Source organism: Lipomyces japonicus (assembly GCF_038497905.1).
Source record: "Lipomyces japonicus strain CBS 7319 unplaced genomic scaffold V1514scaffold_1, whole genome shotgun sequence".
In the NCBI taxonomy this organism is placed as follows: Eukaryota; Fungi; Ascomycota; class Lipomycetes; order Lipomycetales; family Lipomycetaceae; genus Lipomyces; species Lipomyces japonicus.
Window position 1 is genome coordinate 263,156 of NW_027117813.1, and position 20,687 is coordinate 283,842.

Here is a 20,687-nt window from a genome sequence, read left to right on the forward strand (position 1 = left end):
ATGAGATGTTTGCGCATTTTGGGTTTTATGATTCGCGTGTGATTTTGGCCGTTACTGTTGTTTTCGTATCAGTCTGCGGAGTTTAACAGTTGGCGTTATTGACCATGGACAATGTCCTAGCATTCACGTTCTCCTTAAGTCAACATTAAAGCTAATTCCTGTTTTTTTTTTTTTTTTTTTTCCTTATTCAACTTCATCGATTTATAAAACGTTTTGGTGTAATTGTACATTATATGAAAAAAAATGGATAACAATAACCATATGATCTCAGAAATAAACAGTAAATCTCGGATTCCAAAACTGGTGTGGCGCATGGTGTGGCGCATGGTGTGGCGCATGAGTTTTGCAGAAAAATTCGTGTTGTTTGGAGGTATCGGAACTAGCAAAAAAAACAGGACAGATGAGATAGAACAGTTTCAGATGCGGTACAGACATTTTTTAACTATAATAAATAGTATGATACTAGGGCGTAACTTGGGTTCACACTCAGCACAATTGCGACGGTCATTATCAACGCAAACTGTCAAATCCGTATTGCCGTCCAAGAAATTTGTCACGAACCTGGGCAGGACTCATTCGCCAGTTTACAGTTATAACGAAGTGGTTAAAGATATTACATATATTACCAATAATACAATATCTGATAAAGAGTTGAAAAAATTGTTTGGCGATGGTCGCAAGTTGATCAATTACTTCCGCCTGATTGAGCGCGGCGTGATGGACGACATTGGCCGTACCGACCTGGCCAATGCTGAAACCATGCGGTCATGCTTGAAAACAATTTTTAAGCTTGCCCTGAGGTTAAACAATCAGTACGCGTTGGCCATGAAATGTGCCAGGGATTTGCAAGCTAGCAAGGATGATGATCACGATGACGCGCGGCACCGGGCGTTGACGATCTTGGAGACCCTGAGCGAAGCCAACCTGCCGTCTGCTTTTTTTTTTTTAGCTGAACATTACGCGCAACAGAAAAATTTTACAAAGGCGATTGAAGAATACGAAAAATGCATGCAAGCTGCTCAGGCGCACGTGGACGCCAGCCAAAAAGTGGATCTTGAATTTTATGATTACGATCGCGAAGTCGATTTTTCATACATTGCCCGCACTAATTTTAGATTGGGCGTTCTTTATTTTACAAAAGGTGATTTATTAAAAATGCGAAATCATTGCGTGACCGCACTCGAACAGGTTGATTTTTCAAAAGAGGTCATGATCCAATTCGAACGTGAATCGTGTGACCTGTTGGCCGTGCTGGCCAGGCGTGAAGGCAACCTTAGTGCCATGGAATATTACGCATCTCGGTCAGCAATGAAAGGCAGTTTGCTTTCGTTCAGGTTAATGGCTGATTTCATGAATCAAACTGATCCTGACCCACGATGGGCCATGCTGTGGAGGCAAGGCAGCTTAATCAAGGAAAGAATCACGGCGGGCAAGCCAGTCGTGATTCAAACCCCGCATTTCAAGGCATTGAATATTGATCCGAATGACCCGCTCAAATAACGGTATTGTATATATTATATAATTAAGTTAGAAATTTTTTTTTTTTTTTTCTTTTTGGTTTAAAACATTAAATTCTATCATACACCCATCCTTTTTTGTGTAATATACAACAATACAACAAAATGCAACACCAAAATGGAAAAAAAAAAATTTTGAGCGTAGAACCCTGTCTAAATCAAAACAAAAGTTTAGTTTAGATTAAAAGTTTACTTGCTCAAATTAACAAGCTATGTACAAAAAAAAAGCTAAATGATAAACTCTAGGAAACGCATAAATCAAAGAAACAAAAGTGAAGCAAAAAAATAAAAGAAAATTTATAGTTTATTCCCTAATGTACTCGTTAAGAATACCTGCTGACGCAGCAAGAAATCCGAAATATGGAATTGAAGGAGAAAGCACACGAGAGAGATATTCGGGATGATATTGAGTGCCCACGAACCAGGGATGATCCTTTAATTCAAAAACTTCCATTCGCTCTCCATTTTCATCCTTACCGATAAACGGAAGTCCAGCCTTCTCCAGATCAGACACGAGAGCAGGGTTGACTTCGTATCGGTGACGATGACGTTCAAGCACGGTGTCACCACCACCATAAAGCTTTCTAAGCTTACTCCATTCGGTATTTTCCTGGAACTTTGTGGGCCGAAGTCCAAGCCTCATCGTACCACCAAGACGAGTCTTGCTTGTTTCCGGCATGAACACTATGGCGGGAACTTCTGGCTTCTCATCGACAAGTTCCTCTGACTGAGCATCACTGAGACCTAAAACATTTCTGGCAAATTCAATAACAGCAATCTGTAAGCCGAGACAAACACCGAGATAAGGAACCTTGTTTTCGCGGGCCCATTTGCAAGCTGCAATCATGCCTTCGGTACCACGAGAACCGAATCCACCCGGAACAAGAATGCCATCGGCAGAGCAAACTTCATGCCATGCCTTGTGGAAGTTAACCCGGTTGCTGACATTAGACTCGGGCTCGAGATCAGTGGCCTCAACCCAATTAATGGTCAGCTTTCTTTGGCACTTTAGCGCAGAATGTTCAAGTGATTTAACAACAGAAATGTAGGAATCCTTCAAGTGAGTATACTTTCCAACAAGGGCAATCGTAACTGTTTCAAACATTCTATCGTGAGTGTTGGTTAATAATTTCCAGTCGTTCCACAACGTGGCACCCTTTTCAATGTATTGATGCGGAATGGCAATGGATTCAATCTTTAGTTTCTTGGAAAGCTGCTGAATGATTTTCTGCTGCTCCAAAAGAATTGGAACGTGATATATCGAGTTAACGTCATGAACAACAACAACCTGATCTGGGCCAACGTGGCAAAACATGGCAATCTTGTCAGTAGTTGGCTTCTCGAGTTTCTGAGTACATCTGCAGGCAACAATATCAGCACTCAAACCCAAGCCCCGAAGATCACGAACTGCAACCTGGGTGGGCTTCGTCTTTTGCTCACCGTTGACAACGGGGACAAGGGAAACGTGTATCAGGGCAAAGTTCTCAACTCCGACTCTAAACTGAAACTGGCGAAGTGCTTCCACAAACGGTGCAGATTCGATATCACCCACGGTTCCGCCAAGTTCGACGATGCAAACATCAGGTTCCTCGCCTGAATCATCAACAGGAATTCTTGCTACCCGCTCAATCCAGTCCTGAATGGCATCGGTGATGTGAGGAACGACCTGGACGGTCTTGCCCAGATAGTCACCCTTGCGTTCGCGCTCAATGACCTGACTGTAAATCTTACCAGTGGTGATGTTATTTTCACGAGTCAGCGTGATGTTCAGGTAACGTTCGTAATTTCCCAGATCGAGATCAACCTCGCCACCGTCATCAAGGACAAAGACTTCACCGTGCTCAAGCGGACTCATGGTACCGGCATCGATATTCATGTAAGGATCAATTTTGATCGCAGACACCTTGAGACCACGGGTTTTAAAGAGCAAGCCGGTCGATGAGGCAATAACGCCCTTGCCAATGCCACTAATCACACCTTCACACAAATCAATCGCCACGTTCCACACCAACCAAATTGTGGGGTTTTTGCAAACACAGACGACATACCTCCTGAGACCACGACGTACTTCATTACTGAAAATTGTGATGACTAGAACGTAGGAGCTATAAAAAAAAATATCACGACCTGCGACTTATTCAAATACTGTCGGCCTGAATAACAAAGATTATATGCAAAACGTTCGTGGATTAGGAGGAGAGAACGGGAAGGAAAGAAAAAAGAAAGAAAAGGCTTTTTCTGTACTGAAGAAAGAAAAAAAAAAAAAAAAATTAAAACGCAAATATTGGGAGAATGTGACTAAACTTACGCTGCGTGCTAATACATACTTAAAGCAAGGCCGGCCTTTGTCTGCCTTCTCGAAACAGGCAATTAATTAACAAAATAAATTTGTTTTGCTTTTCATTTACAATTTTTGATAAGTATCAGTCAGTCTTTTGATGTTTTGATAATTAAATTTCCAATTGAGTATTTTACTGCCATTTTTTTTATGCCCAGATTTGGCGTATATACGTGATATTGAATTGAATTGAACGGGTGCACGAAGTCAATTCCGGGGTGTGAAGGTTTCGAAATTAAAAAAAAAAATCGCCTCGGGGAAAGCGATAACGAAAAATCAAATTAAAAAAAAAAAAATAAAAAAAATTAGTTAGACATTGCACCATTTTGATAGTTATGAACGTGTTTCGATTGCAAGCCCGGTTGGCGTCAAGGACAACTGGCAGGCGATACCCATCCACCATTGTATTTCCGCTGGCTGGCCGTCGGTTCGCCTCGACCGAGACTGCCGGAGCGGTTGCTGCTTCTGCGACAACAACGACAACTTCAGCGACGACTGCGACGGCGACAGCATCTGAGGCTGTAGTCAATGTTGTTGCTGATCCAGTAGCATTTCAAGTTGTTGCTGATGCTTCTGCACACATTGGATATCTTGAATCGATTGGCATAGCACAGTCATGGGTGTGGCCGTCAGATATCGCCGCACACATTCTCGAGTCCGTGCATGTTTACGCCGGTTTGCCGTGGTGGGGAACAATTGCGGTTGTTGGTGTGGCCAGCAGACTTGTGACCGCGCCGCTCATGATGAAAGGCTTTGAAATGCGATCCAAAATGGCGTTGATCCAGTCGCAATTGGACAGACTCAAGGAACGGTTAAACAGTGGCCTGCCTTCTGAGGTGACCCAGGCACGCAAGTTGCAGAAGGCATTATATGCAAAGCATGGGATCAAAATGAGATATTTAGGACTGCCACTGTTGAATATCCCTATTGCTTATGGCATGTTTGTGGCAATCCGGAAGTTGGCTGACAAACCGATTGCTGGCATGGTGGACCAGGGCGCGTTGTGGTTTCAGGACTTGTCAGCAATTGATCCTTACATGGGCCTGCCACTGATTTCAGGTGCTACGTTTTTTATCGGCACGTTTCTAGGCGCCGAAGGTGGAGCTCCTAGCTCATCAAGCTCGATGCAGCGCAAGATCATGCTCGGCCTACCGCCAATCATGTTCACTGTGATGGGCTTGTTTTATAGTTCGGCCAACTTGCTTTTTTTTGCATCCACCGGTGCCGTGGCGGCAGCTCAGGGCCTCTTTATGAACACAAGGTTGTTTCGCAAGTTGATTGGCATTTCCGAGCAAGCACACCGTGCCGCGGTTGCGACCAAGAAGGCCAAGGCTGATACGTCCATCACTCAATTGTTTAAAGATACTTATAAAGAGGCAGAAAAGAGAACTGAAATTTGGGAGAGAAGTCGGAACCCTTCGCAGTCTGCGAAGAAGTCTGCTACGATTGTGACTCCACAAAGAGTGACCAGAAAATAAGACTGTACATATCATGGAATTGTATTTATTAACAAGTTATTATTTATGTTTTTCAAATTTTTTTTTTATTTTTTATTTTTTTTATTTTTTCAACTTTCTTCCTTTTTCTGTTTTAGTCTTTGCCGTTGAATTATCAGGTCACGATCAATTCGTTGTCGTATGGGGTGATTCTGTAAGACGTGTGTGTTAGCTCGAATTAACATGACCAGAGTACATCGCCAGGTCAAAACGTACATATGCACCTATCCAGCCCCACCGTATACCCAATTCGTTTGCAAATATCTCTCCAAATCCAAGCATCATGCCATTAATAAACGGAAAAAACAAATTAACTGCCGAAAATCGAAGAACGGATAGCCACGATGGTTTGTACTCAATCAGGTCTGAGCTGCTCGTGTCTGATCCAGACTCGGAAATTTCAACTTCGTATTCTTCTTCTTGTTGTTGTTGCTGTTGTTCTGTAGTAACGACCTTTTCTGGTTCTGAACTCATTTTTGCTTACTTGTTTTGGCCCCTGGTGTGCGAGGCGGAATGTAGGAGGATCGTTGCCGATGCAACATCGAATTCGGGACACAGAAACGAGTTTTCATGAGTCAGTAATTACGTAATCATTGACGGTCAATGACGAATGCCGATATCGTCCCGCCGTGGCAAGTCCGTCTGTCTGTCTGTGTCCAACTTTAACCAAGAAAAGATACAGTCATAACCATGGGCGCATTTGCAGACTTCCTTCTTGTTTTAATCACCTTTATTTGTAGGCCCAAACTGATTTGATTTGTCGTCCAAGAACTTGCTAATTTCAAACGGTGGGTTTATTACAGTTCCGCCATTGGGAGTGTCAATCATTAGCGGATGCTCGGTTGACTTGCTAATCAACTTTGCGCTTACAGCACTTGGTGAGAAATTTGCAATTAAATTGCCAATTTCATATAAAATTGTACCATGATCAAACTGACGTATGTCGATTAAGGTTACTTCCCGGGCCATATTCATGCGTTCTATCTGGTAAGACTGTTGAACTGCAATGTGAGATTTTTTTTCTATTAATCAGTGGTTAGGAATACGTATATTTTTCCAGAAGAGATGGTGAAATCGATGTGTCATTTACAGCTGCCCCAGGAGTCTATTCTGACGAAATTAACACGTAAGTATAATAAATTTTGCATCATGGGTATGACAACCAGGCATCTCATGTTTTGATTTAGGGGAGGCCGAGCCGGTTATGGAACTATCGTTGTTACCGAGACAATTGTGTCTGCGTAGATGATGCTGAGCGGTAACAAGTGTGCGGAGTCATTTTTTGTATTCATGAGTTGTATTTTGGTGAAGTAATATATGGTTGGTAAATTAAGTAAATGAAAAGTAATTAAGAAACGCGCTTTCGTTGCGCGCAGGTAAAGTTTCTCCAGATTTATCGTCGTGCGAACTTTCGCACTACCAGCTCAACAATAGACCACACTACCAACCGCGGTATGCCATCTCGAGATCAAAACGAACGACAGCCTGAACAGGCGGCACCGGATGCAGTGGACAAGGCAGTCGATGACTGGTTGCGGAGCTTTGAAGATTCACCTATAGATCAATACCAGGCCGACGACATCAAGCCCGTGCACCGTAGCTTTTGGTCCAAGATTTTGCACCCGCAACCAATCACAGCTGCTGGTTCAGAATTGAATGGCGACTCTCCCGCAGACGTATTTCCTGTATGTTTAACTGAACGATGGCTCCCAGGTGGGTCTGAGTAGCTAATTTTTTTTTTGGGTGGATTCCAGGATGAAATGTCATGCGTGCAACAGTTTGACGAAATGGTAAAATGTTACGGAGTTGGCGGGCAGGTGCGCAATTGGTATCGCTACGGCACGATTCGTGATTGCAACGATCGGTGGGCCATGTTCAAGTTTTGCATCGGCACGCAGTTACTGAGCGAGCAGGAAAGGCAAAAATCGACCCGCCAGTTTTACAAGGACGTTCTCGAAGATCGGCTCAAGAAGGGCTCGAGCGAGGACGTCTGGCACGCACGCACTACAAGGAAACAGAACGAGTTGTCAAGTTGATTGCTATTCAATATAAACATGTAACATTGAATATTCAAGAATATATTCTGACCCATGAACGCAAGGTCAAACCCAAACTCTCGTAAGGCAATTTATTTAAAGTTGAGCATGCGTATGTCACGACTGGCCCCTGAGTTTCTATTTATGTATTGAATAGTTATACTAGTTATAGACGTTCCACGTAAGCTTGCGTATGCGATTAATGCTTCTACGTAATGCCAATTGCTGGAGTTTATATTCTCAATGGTCGAACCGATTTATGACTTGACCTGGCTTGCCATGGACCGTAACCTTTGGCCTGATTTTTACCGCATCCACTTATTAAATGCGTCACGGCAACGCTGTTCTTTCGCCGTCATACATGCTGCGCAAGCTTTCAAAGCTTTCGCTGCTGCTGACAGCAGTCGGTCTTTTTTTAGCATGCGGTCATTTTCTTTTTAATAACTTGAATGCCAGGTCTATGGTGACCGGGATTGATCATCAAGATGTGTCCGTGAGGCTTGAAAATGCTACGTTCGTGATGCTGGTTCGAAACAACGAAGTGCATAGCGCGCGCACGTCGATTCGCTATGTTGAGGACAGGTTCAATCATAAATACCACTATCCCTGGATTTTCCTTAACGATCGGCCGTTTTCACGTGATTTTAAGGCAATGACTGAAAACTTGGTATCCGGAGAAGCCACGTATGCCCAGATTCCACGTGAGCACTGGTCTATGCCAGATTGGGTGGACAAGCAAAAGGCCAAAAAATGTCTTAAAAGCTTTGCTGAAAAAGGAATATTGTACGGTGGTTCTGAATCTTACAGGCACATGTGCAGATTTTTCTCTGGCTTCATGGCCAAGCAGCCGGAATTGTTAAAGTACGACTATTATTGGCGTGTGGAGCCCAACACGCAGCTTTACTGTGACATTGACTATGATCCGTTCACGTTCATGCGGACCAATAACAAGAAATATGGTTGGGTGATCAACCTCAAGGAGTTTGCGTCCACGATCGAATCGCTCTGGGGCACGGTGCAGAATTTTACCCTAGAAAATCCTCAATACGTACATCCAAACAACTCGGTCGGGTTCATTGTTAACGATCATAAAAATATTACATCTGGTTCATATAACCTGTGTCATTACTGGTCAAATTTTGAAATCGCGGCGCTAGATTTTTGGAGATCACCTGTATATACCGAATATTTTGAATATCTTGACCGCACGGGTAATTTTTTTTACGAACGATGGGGCGACGCGCCTGTGCATTCCATCGCTGCGTCTATTTTTTTGGATCGAGAAGAGGTTCATTGGTTTTACGATATCGGGTACCGCCATCACCCGTTTACGCATTGCCCGGAACCTAGGAAAGAATTTCACGAGTCTGGCAAATGTTATTGCAATCCGTTAGAAAATTTCGATCGGAACTATTATTCTTGCAGTAGGGAATACAAGAAAATGTTATCCAAGCCGGTAGGATATTTTGAAATTGATGCAAGCAATCATCAAAAAGATGACGTGCGTAGCCCGGAAGGCACGCGTATTCAAAAGAAAAGCAACAACAACGACAACAACAAGAATAAAATGATTGAAATAAATCATCCCAAATTCGCCATCATCAATGAAAACGATAAAATTAATGAAAAAAATGCCCGGCAACAAGCAAGGGTTGAAAATTTAAAGCATGCAGGAGTTTTGGTTTCGAAATAAATAGGTACACGTATTACGTAATGAAATGTACATTATTACTTTCTAAAAACCCATATAATATGGCCAACTTACTTCCAAATATTCAACGTGCTATTAGTATACTTTGTATCTAGAAGCCAAAATGCTTCTTCGGCTACCCCGGACTAGCACGATATTATTACTCGCAACCGTGTTTTTGTCGTGCACGTTAATTCTTCTTGTTACCGGCACGTACATTAGGCTTCACGGTGAGCGGCTGACAGATTCCTGGACCGTGACCCAAACAACATCTGCCGAAGTTGCCAAAGACGATTTACGGAATGACGGGTCCATAAAATTAGAAAATGCAACGCTGGTTATGCTAGTTCGCAATTCAGAAGTCACGTACGCGCGGTCATCAATTCGCAGCGTGGAGGACAGGTTTAACCGTCATTATCATTACCCGTGGCTGTTTCTTAACGACAAGCCGTTTTCGTCATCGTTTATCAGGCTGACTCAAAACTTGGTTTCTGGAAACGCAACGTATGCTCGCATTCCTCGGACTCATTGGAGCATTCCGGCCTGGGTTGACAGGCCCAAGGCACGGGCCAAGATGAGGGACATGGCTAACAGAAACATTTTGTACGGTGGTTCTTCGAGTTATCGACACATGTGCCGGTTTTTTTCGGGGTTTTTAGCAAAGCAACCTGAAATCCAAAAGTATGAATATTATTGGCGGGTCGAACCCAACACGCAACTATACTGTGACGTGGATTACGATCCGTTTAAGAAATTGCGCCTGGAAAACAAAGTGTACGGGTTTGTGATTTCAATGAAGGAAATTGCAGATACGATTGAAACTCTTTGGCCAACCGTACAAAATTTTACCCGCGAGCATCCGGATTACGTGCATGCAAACAACTCGCTTGATTTCATTGTCGATGATGATCTCGGCGTGCAAGCCGGCACTTATAATTTGTGTCATTACTGGACAAATTTTGAAATTGCCAAGCTTGAAATTTGGAATTCAATCCAATACAGAGATTATTTTAATTACCTGGATCAAACCGGCAAGTTTTTTTATGAACGTTGGGGCGACGCGCCGGTGCATTCGATCGCAGCTTCATTATTTTTAGATCGAGATCAGATCCATTGGTTTTACGATATCGGATATTTTCATAACCCGTTTACGCATTGTCCCGAACCGGCAAGCGTGTATCATGACACGGGCAAGTGTTATTGTGATCCGAGAAATAACTTTGACCGCAATCCGTCATCCTGTTCTGAACAATACCAGCGCATGCGGGATAAGGCATCAGGAAAATAAGCAGCTGTGTAATTGCTAGCATTGCTAAGTCTAAGTTTTCAACGATGTGGGCGTCTTTGCGTTTGTATAAGCAATACCGTATGGCCCAGCACGTCAGGCCAGACTCCAGCTGGAACCTCGACAGCTGAAGATAGCGAGGATTAGGGTTTTGTGCATTTGCTTTGCAAATTTCCTTCTACTTGTACATATCTATATGATTGTTCATGAATGTAAAATAATGTAAAATATGCAATGCAATAAAATATAATACATCTCGCGTTTTGGCATGATCGTGAAAATCGTTCGTTTTCAGATGGGTCAGAATGAGTTCGTTAAGTTTAATAATTAGCACGTTCTAACCACAGCGCGCGCCGAGATTACGCGTCGCGTTCCGTTCTCCGGTTATAGGATGCATATAGCTACAGCAAAAAGGCCCACCCCTGTGAATGTGAATGGCAATCCAAATATAGCCATGATTGGTATAATAATTATGAAACACGGTTGCGTGTAAAAGCTTAACAATAACCTGTAGTTCATTTTAAGATAGCGATCAATATCTGATGAAACTACACGCTGTTCACATGATGTAAAGATAATTTCATAACTTGTACTATTAAAAAAAAACAATGATTTATTTTCCCTAATGGGGGTTTACGGAATTTACATAACCGCATAACATGAAAAAAACATGTTTTTTTTTCTAACGTCTAGAATACTCTCTTCTCCTATCAGGACTTTGACTTCTGTCGTCATCATGCCTTCTCCGTCGTGGAGGCGACGGGGTCTGGCTTGAACCTCGACCAGAATAACGGCCCCGTCGATCCGGACTATCATCGTAATGTCGCTTCGGCGGAAAATCTTCCGTTTTCAATACACCGTCATCGTCTTCTCGTTTACCTTCAACACTGCGCGGCCGTCGGCGAGGTCGCGTATTGTAATCTTGCCCTCTTCGCGGCGGCGTGTCGTCCTCTCGTTTTATCCGAGGCGGTGTGTCTTCGTCAAGTCGTTGTCTTTGACGTCTTTGCGGCGGTGACCGCGACCGCGACCGTGACCGCGACGGTGTGTCGTGATTGCGTCTTTGTTCAGAAAAGGAATACCCATCACTATCGTCATCACTCCGGCTCCAGCTTCTGTCTCGACTTACACGACGTCGCGGTGGTGTCTCGCTGTCATACCGTCTTCGCGGAGGACTCAAGCTATCGTCTCTCGAATTGCCATTTTTTCTGCGTAACGACGAAGAATCACTCCTGTACGACTCACCGCTGTAGCTCCTTGGCGACTCGCTGTAACTTCGTCGAGATTCATCACCACTGTAATCACTCGCAGGCGAATAATCTCTCTGTCTTCGATCGTCCGGCCTGGCGCGTTCGCGCTCCTCCTTAGCTTGACGGGCAAGTTCACGTAGCCTGTCCTCCCTTGATTCTTTCTCCTTATCCAAAATCTTCTGCTCCATGAGCGATCTTTGCCTGACTTCTTCTCGCGCATGCCTGTCAGCCATGTAAAGAGCTTCAGAAAACTTGGCAAAATTATCGTTAATCTTAGTATCCTCCAAGCCTCTGCCGTCTGCGGCCACTCGCTTGTCCAATGCGATCGTATATCCCTTCGGATTCTTCCACTTTGACACGCTAGGTGGAATATTAAACGCTTCTTGATCTGCAGCTGTCAGTTTTCTTGGTGGTGAATGCATTATCGGTGCCGGCGGTGAAGGCGGGCCGCGTGGAATCTTGGTATGCTTGAATTTGGGAGGCGCCATTGGATCCTCCGGCAGGTCCACAAGTTTAATGATTCGTTGACGATGCTCCACATCCCCCCGCTCGCCCATCATATTACTGGGCGTATATCTAACATATGTTGCATCACCAGCTTTTTTACTATCACTCAAACTTTTTGCCTGGCCTTCCTTAGTCTTGCCCAAAATGATGGCATCAAACGCGGCTTTAGTCTTGGCAGTCGTGTCCGCAACCTCTTCATCTGACGGCCGGGAAAGATTTAATTCACCGATATTGGCCCGTTGCCGAAGTGGAATCAATTCCGCAAATGAAGTGTGGATGATACGCTTAGACGAATGACCTTGCCGCGCGATCGCGTCGTATTTGATCTTGCCCTCAGCATCGACCTGGATCGCCAACGCATTCGAGGTCGACGCTTTTTTGTTGCCCATGTCTAGCGGGTATTGCAGAACATTTATCTCTGGGAACCTGTACACATGAGTTAGCGATCAACGATAACCTGGTACTCTTGGAGCAAAAAAAAAACAAAACGATAAAACAGGCAGCCACGTACGCTCCTCCGTCGCCAAAATCCTCTTGAGACCGTGGTCTCCATCCAGATCGTTGTCCATAAGCAGGCGCACTGCTGCTAGTTAATACTAACGCGGAGCTGCTGGTTTCGTATGCGCTCATGCTTTGATTGCGGGATGTTTGTTTTCCGAGTTCGCTTCAAACGAGCAGAACTTTTTGTTTGTACATACATCGAAGACAAGTGAGAACCCACCTGTCATCCAATAATTCACGTGATTAGCGAAATAATATGTTTTTAGGCGGCCAAGTGTGCTATTACTCATAATTTGAATTGCAAAATTGGATAAATAAATATTTTACAAGTTTTATAGTTTATATTTATTAACTTGTTTTTTAAGAAATCTACGTCGAATACATTGGCATTGAGCATATCATTATTATTCTTGTCTCGGGGGCAAAGAACTAATAACGCTAAAAGCTTCAGGGGTACATTGTATTGGAAAATTTTGGAGGTTTACACTGCAACAGTGGGTGATTAAAGATAAATCAACTTCCTATTTTTTTGGTTTTTTTTTTAAAATTTTTACGCAATTGAACAAGAATTTAGGTACAAAAAAAATGGCAGACTCAGCAACAACGTCTCCATCTCCGGAAATTCCCAAGCCGGAAAAACCACAGAATCCTGCACTCAAGGCATTGGGATTGCCACGGCTTCGACTCCCTGGCAAGAAAATGAGCATTTTTTTAGGTACCGTGCTTGCCATCTCAGGATTAATTTATCATGATCGGAAAGAACGGCGAGCGAATCGACAGAAATGGAAGGACAGGGTGGCATTTATTTCGCAACAACCTCTTTCTCCGAACGCGCTGACCAGGAAAGTTACCGTGTACTTGGCCCCGCCAGCTGGTGACACGCTCGACATCACGATTGAGCACTTCACTCAATACGTTAAGCCAATTCTTACTGCGGCTGCAATTGATTTTGATATTGTCAGTGGCACAAGGCAAGGTGAAATTCGCTATCATGTTGCGGAGAAGATTCGGAACGAAAGGAAAGGAATCGATGAAACCGAACCCGCATATAAAGAGGCGACAAAAAATTTAATCAGAGATAACAATGGTGGTGTTATTTTGGTGGGAAGAGGAGCATATAAGGAATACTTGCATGGATTGAACGAAGGTTGGTTGGGTCCTGTTGATCCACCGGCAACAGAACCAGAGCAAGAACTAGTATCACTGCCAGTATCAGCAGCAGCAGAAAATAGCACGGCCCAGTTTTTAGAGACTGCAGATGCTGCGGTGGCAAATGCAGAAAACTCGACCAAAGCTGCAGAAGAAGGCGTGGTGACTGCGACAACCCCGGCAGCAGCCGAGAATGAGCCCGAAGAGGACTCGGCAACAACAGCAGAATCGAATGAAGACAAGAAGCCCAAAATTCCAAAAGCGTTTATATTGCAATCAGATTACGCGAATGCTCAAACACCACCTGAATTATCCAAGATTGAATTGTTTGAACCAATCGTTTACATCCCGCACCCGCATATTCTTGGGTTTTTGCATACCGGCATTCGAACGTACAGGTATTTCAATAAAAAATTGCTGGCTGATAGGGTTGGCAGGATTACTGCTGGTGCAGTATTGGGAGAATCAAGGCCATTTAGTTCACAAGATTTGCAGAGTGGCACTGAAGAGGAAGATGAATGGCCCAAGAAATGGAAAGCTACCGCTTTGGAGAAGAATTCGGAATGGATCCAGGACCTTGTAGTTGACGAAAGGATCGCGCAGCGATTGAAAGTTTACACGGTTCCGGAAGATTCAGCGTCTTCGGAAGTGGATTAGACCTTCAAGAAAATTTGTACATATACATCTCAATTAACAATTCATTATTTTCATTAAAATTATTAAAAAACTTGTGGCGCATCTTCGCCCAATTCCTTGTTAAACACCTGTTCTAATAAAAGCTCTTTAGATTCCCATAATTTTTTCTTTTCATTATCGATTTTTTTCAACTTGTCTTCCAACGACCGGTTAACCTCAGTAGCCCATGCCAGCTTGCGCTTCAAATATTTTGCTCTTTCTTGCAACTCAAGCGATCGTTCATGTGGATCTATCCCGTATTTATGATCATCATCTTCATCATTGTCACTAGCAAAATATCCATTATCTTCATCGTCATGACGGCCCAGCGCCCGTTGCCTGTATATTTCTGCTTCGCGCTTGATGTGACGGTGAAGGGCTTCGGTGTACACTGAATATGCAACACCACCAAAAGTTCGTAAATTGCTCGAAGTTGTCTCAACGGCTGCTCCATCAGTAGATTTTGTCGCCTCGTTATCATGAACCGTACGCATATGTTTAGCAAGCGCATCTGACCTGGTAAAACTTCTGTCGCACTCTACCACCGCCCCGCCAGCTTGTTAGGATGTTTTTTTTAACATGATTGCATGCTGCTTACCTGGTACGCTACAGTAAAAAGGCTTTTCGCCAGTATGACTTCGCATATGAGCTACAAGGGCAAATCGTGACGTCTGGCCTAACCCCCGCCTCGGACAGTCTTCCCATTCGCAAGTATACTTCGGCCGCCGGTTTCCCACGTGCTTCTCATGAATGTGTACTACCAAGTTATCCATGCTTCCGCAATCCTCCCCACAACCATCCCATCTGCAGACCGTAACTTGCTCAAACGCATCGTCCGCCGCGCCTGGCGTGCCCGGCACCGACCCGTACGAATCGGACGAAATAGCAGAAGACACGGAACCAGGCGTTGACGGTCGTTCGACATCTGATTCCTCACTAGCTTGTGGTGATAGCGGATCTGATGGAAGAATCCCATTTTGCCGTGATTTTCGTGACATTATTGTTAAAATTCTAGATAGCTACAACGTACGACTGTGATTTGTGCTCTTCGCGCTAATTATTGTAAGTACAATTACAATTCCATCTTACGTTATTCGTTAACTAGTTAACTAGTTAACTTAATTAGTTAAGGTTGCCTTACGTAATAACGTACAATGTTTTATGTAATGGATATTATATTATACAACCGAACCAAAATATAAAGTTTATCAATACCTTCTTTAAAAATTTCGTCTTTGAATGGAGAATGAAGAAGAAGAAGAAGAAGAAGGAGGAGGTGGCGGCGGTGGTGGAGGAGGTGGAGGAGGTGGAGGGAGAGGAGGCGGCTGTCCCTGTAGAGGCGGTCGATCATAAAATCTTTCCGGCGGCGGAGGTGGAGGGTAGGTATAGTTAGTTGAATAATTTACAAAAGAAGGAGGTGGTGGTGGTGGTGGAAATTGTGATGGAGAATGTCGACTTGATGAGTCCGAATATAAAGAACCGAACTGAGCTGGCGGTTGATGTGGCGGAGGTGGTGATGGTGATGGTGATAATGATGGTGATGGTGATGAAATTGCTTGATTCCGGGGCCAGTCCGGCGTCTGAGATCTTGAAGGAGATCGTGAAAAATCTCTTGATAAGCTTCCTGATTTCGCCTGATCTTGTCTTTGATTCAAAAACGCAACAGTAAACCCTTCATACGCGAACCTGTCCGGCTCGCCTTCGTAGTCCGCTTCGTGAAAATCACCACCAGCCCAATCCAAAACCTCATAAAAACTTGCAATCGCCTGATCTAATTCTGGAGTAATTGGTCCGCTTCTTATTTTTAATGGCTTGACTAATTCTGGAGGAATAGACATGGCACCTTGAATCAACGGTAGCATTGTGGCCACCGGTTGCTCGTAATACGGTGCACCATGCTTGCCGTGCCAATCAGGCAATTTAAGCACGACTTTTTCAGCAGACAATGATTTAGTATCAGCATTCTCAGCATCCGTAGGTGTAGTCGCGTCTTGGCTGTCTAACAACTCCTGCAGATATTGGATTGAGAAGTAGTTGCATTCTGTCCATAATTGAACCAAATCCTTCAGTTTTTCAAGCAGTTTTTTATGCTGAGTTGCTGCTGAAAAAATATCCTTCAAAAAAAGACCAATGCTGTCTTTAATTAAATCGTTGTTGTTAAAAATGGTGGCGTGTAAGATATCACTGACATCATAGAGAATAAACAATTTCTGATGACCTTTTTGACGAGACTGACTCAAGGCAACGAGATATTTGCCCAAAACTGCAATTCTAGATGCAGAGTGTGCAACATGTTGAATCACTAATTCTGTCACGACCTTCACGTTCTCTGGTGAATTTCGAGAGATTGACAATTCGATCGCTGCTTGCAATTTTTTGATCTCGTCAGAGGCTACCGGGGCAGATGAAGATGAAGGTCGCAAAAGCTCAGCTGTGAGCGCCGCTTTAGCCACAGCAAGCCTGCCTAGCGACACTTTTTGCATTGTAATTTTGCTTTTGTTTTTGCTTATTCTTTTCTTTTCTTTTCTCTTCTTTTTTTTTTCTTTTTGCTTTTTCTCTCCTTTTACGACAATTTTGCGTACCTGGTTTGAATATATCAGACCCCGGCCATGTCAACGCGAAGGGTAACTTTAATTATATCACTCTTAAGGACGAGCTCATGGTAACTTTGTAACTTTGTCCGGTATTTATATAACAAGCAATGTCTTCAGGATGGAATACGATTGAATCGGATGCTGTGAGTTGTATGAGTTAGCATTAGCCTTTTTAAATAACATCTAATCATTTATCAAGGGCGTTTTTACGGAGCTGGTGGAATCATTGGGTGTCAAATCAGTTGAGCTGGATGAGCTGCTCTCGCTAGACCCTGATAACCTTCGAGCTTTAGCGTAAGTCAGTTCATTGTTTTAAGTATAAAATCATTTTAACTTATTTAAACCATTAAAGACCTTTATATGGAGTTATATTTTTATTTAAATGGACTGCTGATGCCACTTCTGCTAAATCTGGCAATGACCCGATAGACGGTCATTATGACGTACAGGCTGAGCAGTCCATATTCTTTGCGCATCAAAAGATCCAAAACGCATGCGCCACTCAGGCAATTTTATCGGTTCTTTTAAATCGGCCTGAGATTAATGTTGGCAGTGCGTTGACTGAATTTAAATCATTCGTAGAAGCATTTGATCCTGAGGTATGCCCTTTTCTTTTTTATATTTTTTTAAAGATTGAGCTAATTTCCTAACCCCATATCTTTAGCTACGAGGCGAGACACTATCAAACTCTGAGCTGGTTCGACAAACTCACAATTCCTTTTCGCGGCCGACACCATTCGTGGATGAGAGCCAGCAGCGTCAGGCGGGCGATGACGATGATGTTTATCATTTTATTGCTTACGTGCCCGTGAATGGCGTGCTCTATGAACTAGATGGCCTGCAACCACACCCTATTTCGCACGGTCCTGCTACCGATGAAGATTTTCCGGTAAAAGTAACTGATGTCTTGTACAGAAGAATTGGACGTTATCCTGAAGGCGAGGTCCGGTTTAACTTGTTGGCCGTGATTAAGGACCGGCGCGAATTGCTTGCCCAAATCGGTGACGTTGACGGACTTCAACGAGAGCAAGTAAAACGCGCAGAATGGTCAAGAGAGAATACTTTGCGCCGGGAGAACTTTGCCGGATTGATTTTCCAATTGGTTAAGGGCGTTGTTGGTGAAGTTGTCAAGAAGGACGGCGACGAAGGATTTGAAAAGTTTATTACGGACGCTCGCGAACGAAGCTTGAAGAAGTATCAGGCTGCGCAATTAAGAAAAAATATTTCCTGAAATGCCTAATAAATAAATATATACTTTTTTATATTGCATTTATTCTCTTTTAAAAAATCAAACCCATCACGGATAGAAAGACCTGTTGGCCATTAAATTCTACCTCACTATACTCACGTGATCTACATTTTATCATGACCAGCAGGCTCCAAGGAGACTGATCCGAAGCAGACAGTTGACACTAAGGAGAGGAGAGCGGTAATAGGAAGTCGCAGCAGTTCCGCAGACCTTATATAGCTACTGGAATTAGATCTCTAGCCTGACTGTGTTCCGAAACTACACATATATTTCAAATGCAGGCTACCACGCCAGCACTGAAAAAACTGAACACTGCACGCAAAATGTACTGAAAAAAAGTAAAAAGTAAAAAAAAATAGAGCAATACAGTAAATAGCTCAATTTCAAACTGAGGCAGACTACACTTGGTGAGCTCACGTGTTTAAGCTGTTCCCAAGCTGTATAGTTAACCAATTTACGTTAGCGATCTATCACGCTATTTGATTTGTTAGAAAGTTAAACATATCGTATTGAATTTATTTTCTTCTTCAGCATATGCTTCTGATTATTAATTTTATAAAAAATTTTGAAAACCCATCACATATTCATTAATAGCAAGTACTATTTGCCAGATTTAACGTGGCGTGGATATAAAATCAGGAACAATAAAACAAAACAAACCAGATTTACTGTTTGTTTGTTTGCCTAGTTAAACTGGGGTTGGACTTGCGCACAAGCAAACGGGCTGGCTGTCCTGCCATCGCGCCAGTATTTGTTTCTGTTTTCCCGCTCACAATCTTCTTTTCCCGGATTATTTCCTCCAGTCATCTTGCCTTCTGGGAAATTTCTGTGAAATTTCTGTGGAGTTTTAAATTTAACCAGGGAATATAAGGTATCGTTCCTTTTGACTCACCTTTTCACTAACGCTGAACCGCATAGCCTGAACCAAAGCTCTATTTTCTTTGATGCATACCTCTAGTCGCAACGCAACTACTCTTTGTTCTTCAAAATACTCTAGGTCAACATTTGAAGAAGCACAATGCATTAAGTCGCGTGATTGAATAAAAAAGAATTATCCCCGTCATGAATGAGCAAGACTCAGGGCAAGCAGACAATGCGGCCGAAAATGCTCGCAACGTTTTCCATGCAATATCAATCCTTCCGCGCTACTACCCTGTCTCTTCTGAAGCAAGAGATACATATGAAGTGTCTTCTTTGCGGCAAGTAATAGCAGCTGATTATATCTCTGTTCCTGTTTGTTCTGACTGTTGTGAGATTTAGATTTCTTCCTGTTCTGCACTGGCATGATTTTGCTCTTTCCGATTCTGATTCTAGCTATTTTTTGCGATCGTATTCTGATTCCGTTCTGGTTCATTCTGATTCTGACCCCTTCTTCCTGTCTGTCTATCTGTCGGTTTGTTCTGCTCTGTCCTGTTCTTGATATCTTTAATTCTGCTCCATACCGTCTGTTTTGACCTACCTCGTTTTATTCTGCATTATCTTATTCTGTTCTGTTCTGTTTATATCCGACTCTGCGCTACACTATTGCTAAATTCTGCTCTGTTTAATTCCATTTTCATTCCATTTTGATTCCAATCTCGCTCCCTCCTGTTCTGTTCTGTTCTGTCTGTTCTGTCTGATCTTATGATTCTGTTTCATTCTGTTCTGTTTTTTTTTACTATACCCTCTCTGCTCTGTCCCTTACTGCCTGATTTACTTCTGGATTCTGCTCTCTTCTGGTCTGCTAAAACGCTTTTTCTGATTCCGCTCTATTTTCGTCATTTTCTGACTCTGACTCTATACCAATTCCGTTCTACTTTGTTTTGTCTTTTTCTTGTGATCTTTCATTCTGCTCTATACTCTTCCACCCCGTACTTGTTGAAGCTGTTCTGATTATGCTCTATACCACGTTCTCTGATTCTATTTTACCCTGATTCTGATTCCATCTAGTCCTATTCGGTTTATGCTATTCTGATCCTGTTTTCATTATGATTCTATCCCCGCCGCCTGTTCTATTCAGTATATTCTGCACCATTCTGTTCTGTTCTGTTCTGATTCCGATTCCATATTGGTTCTGTCATGATTCTATTCTGTTTTGTTATTGATATCTTTTGTTCTGCTCTATACTCTTCTGTCTGTACCCGTCTACCCGTTTGACGATGTTCTGATTCTGCCCTCTGTTTTGCTCTGTTTATTCTAGATATCACCTATTCTGTTTCATGTTGTTCTGTGCTCTCCGTGTCTGATACTGCTCCGCTCTGTGCTCTGATTTTCATTTTGATTCCGTTATTTCCTATCCCTTCTGTTTTTGATACCTCTTACCATGCTCCATACTGTGCTGTCATCTTCTTGTCTGACACTGTTCTACTTCTGATTCCCACTTTTTCCCACTTTGGTTATTTCTGATTATGCCCCCATACCCCT

At 43.1% G+C, this 20,687-nt stretch overlaps 13 protein-coding genes across 13 annotated transcripts; 8 read left to right on the plus strand and 5 right to left on the minus strand.

Moving 5' to 3' along the window:
• Positions 1-386: 386 nt before the first annotated feature.
• On the plus strand, positions 387-1,626 carry V1514DRAFT_323358 (uncharacterized protein). Its single transcript, XM_066926230.1, has one exon. The coding sequence runs from the start codon at positions 421-423 to the stop codon at positions 1,498-1,500; it is 1,080 nt and encodes a 359-aa protein (XP_066786138.1). The 5' UTR covers positions 387-420; the 3' UTR covers positions 1,501-1,626.
• On the minus strand, positions 1,488-3,854 carry V1514DRAFT_323360 (CTP synthase N-terminus-domain-containing protein). The gene is made up of 3 exons (XM_066926231.1): positions 3,826-3,854; positions 3,566-3,760; positions 1,488-3,494 (listed from the first exon to the last, which is right to left on the minus strand). Exons 2-3 carry the CDS (start codon positions 3,588-3,590, stop codon positions 1,822-1,824), a joined length of 1,698 nt encoding a protein of 565 aa, XP_066786139.1. The 5' UTR covers positions 3,591-3,760; positions 3,826-3,854; the 3' UTR covers positions 1,488-1,821.
• Positions 3,855-3,898: 44 nt separating this feature from the next.
• V1514DRAFT_323361 (60Kd inner membrane protein-domain-containing protein) lies at positions 3,899-5,394 on the plus strand. Its single transcript, XM_066926232.1, has one exon. The coding sequence runs from the start codon at positions 4,191-4,193 to the stop codon at positions 5,331-5,333; it is 1,143 nt and encodes a 380-aa protein (XP_066786140.1). The 5' UTR covers positions 3,899-4,190; the 3' UTR covers positions 5,334-5,394.
• Positions 5,331-5,962, minus strand: V1514DRAFT_323362 (outer membrane protein TOM13-domain-containing protein). The gene is made up of 2 exons (XM_066926233.1): positions 5,568-5,962; positions 5,331-5,503 (listed from the first exon to the last, which is right to left on the minus strand). The coding sequence occupies exons 1-2, from the start codon at positions 5,823-5,825 to the stop codon at positions 5,423-5,425; spliced, it is 339 nt and encodes a 112-aa protein (XP_066786141.1). The 5' UTR covers positions 5,826-5,962; the 3' UTR covers positions 5,331-5,422.
• Positions 5,955-6,684, plus strand: V1514DRAFT_323367 (uncharacterized protein). Its single transcript, XM_066926234.1, has 5 exons — positions 5,955-6,087; positions 6,155-6,229; positions 6,304-6,338; positions 6,392-6,477; positions 6,539-6,684. The coding sequence occupies exons 1-5, from the start codon at positions 6,042-6,044 to the stop codon at positions 6,594-6,596; spliced, it is 300 nt and encodes a 99-aa protein (XP_066786142.1). The 5' UTR covers positions 5,955-6,041; the 3' UTR covers positions 6,597-6,684.
• Positions 6,685-6,754: 70 nt separating this feature from the next.
• V1514DRAFT_323370 (uncharacterized protein) lies at positions 6,755-7,461 on the plus strand. Its single transcript, XM_066926235.1, has 2 exons — positions 6,755-7,036; positions 7,106-7,461. The coding sequence occupies exons 1-2, from the start codon at positions 6,806-6,808 to the stop codon at positions 7,385-7,387; spliced, it is 513 nt and encodes a 170-aa protein (XP_066786143.1). The 5' UTR covers positions 6,755-6,805; the 3' UTR covers positions 7,388-7,461.
• Positions 7,462-7,579: 118 nt separating this feature from the next.
• On the plus strand, positions 7,580-9,129 carry V1514DRAFT_323371 (putative mannosyltransferase). The gene has a single exon (XM_066926236.1). It carries the CDS (start codon positions 7,713-7,715, stop codon positions 9,078-9,080), a length of 1,368 nt encoding a protein of 455 aa, XP_066786144.1. The 5' UTR covers positions 7,580-7,712; the 3' UTR covers positions 9,081-9,129.
• A 31-nt stretch (positions 9,130-9,160) lies between these two features.
• Positions 9,161-10,643, plus strand: V1514DRAFT_323372 (nucleotide-diphospho-sugar transferase). The gene has a single exon (XM_066926237.1). The coding sequence runs from the start codon at positions 9,202-9,204 to the stop codon at positions 10,363-10,365; it is 1,164 nt and encodes a 387-aa protein (XP_066786145.1). The 5' UTR covers positions 9,161-9,201; the 3' UTR covers positions 10,366-10,643.
• Positions 10,644-10,933: 290 nt separating this feature from the next.
• On the minus strand, positions 10,934-12,775 carry V1514DRAFT_323373 (SKIP/SNW domain-containing protein). The gene is made up of 2 exons (XM_066926238.1): positions 12,628-12,775; positions 10,934-12,542 (listed from the first exon to the last, which is right to left on the minus strand). The coding sequence occupies exons 1-2, from the start codon at positions 12,744-12,746 to the stop codon at positions 11,045-11,047; spliced, it is 1,617 nt and encodes a 538-aa protein (XP_066786146.1). The 5' UTR covers positions 12,747-12,775; the 3' UTR covers positions 10,934-11,044.
• Positions 12,776-12,785: 10 nt separating this feature from the next.
• On the plus strand, positions 12,786-14,454 carry V1514DRAFT_4452 (mitochondrial import inner membrane translocase subunit Tim54). Its single transcript, XM_066930018.1, has 3 exons — positions 12,786-12,825; positions 12,884-13,111; positions 13,192-14,454. Exon 3 carries the CDS (start codon positions 13,203-13,205, stop codon positions 14,421-14,423), a length of 1,221 nt encoding a protein of 406 aa, XP_066786147.1. The 5' UTR covers positions 12,786-12,825; positions 12,884-13,111; positions 13,192-13,202; the 3' UTR covers positions 14,424-14,454.
• Positions 14,441-15,499, minus strand: V1514DRAFT_287462 (uncharacterized protein). The gene is made up of 2 exons (XM_066925222.1): positions 15,040-15,499; positions 14,441-14,979 (listed from the first exon to the last, which is right to left on the minus strand). Exons 1-2 carry the CDS (start codon positions 15,437-15,439, stop codon positions 14,486-14,488), a joined length of 894 nt encoding a protein of 297 aa, XP_066786148.1. The 5' UTR covers positions 15,440-15,499; the 3' UTR covers positions 14,441-14,485.
• Positions 15,500-15,598: 99 nt separating this feature from the next.
• V1514DRAFT_323378 (uncharacterized protein) lies at positions 15,599-17,021 on the minus strand. Its single transcript, XM_066926239.1, has one exon. It carries the CDS (start codon positions 16,922-16,924, stop codon positions 15,662-15,664), a length of 1,263 nt encoding a protein of 420 aa, XP_066786149.1. The 5' UTR covers positions 16,925-17,021; the 3' UTR covers positions 15,599-15,661.
• A 12-nt stretch (positions 17,022-17,033) lies between these two features.
• Positions 17,034-18,312, plus strand: V1514DRAFT_4472 (ubiquitin carboxyl-terminal hydrolase). Its single transcript, XM_066930019.1, has 4 exons — positions 17,034-17,178; positions 17,235-17,329; positions 17,388-17,634; positions 17,700-18,312. Exons 1-4 carry the CDS (start codon positions 17,143-17,145, stop codon positions 18,264-18,266), a joined length of 945 nt encoding a protein of 314 aa, XP_066786150.1. The 5' UTR covers positions 17,034-17,142; the 3' UTR covers positions 18,267-18,312.
• Positions 18,313-20,687: the final 2,375 nt, after the last annotated feature.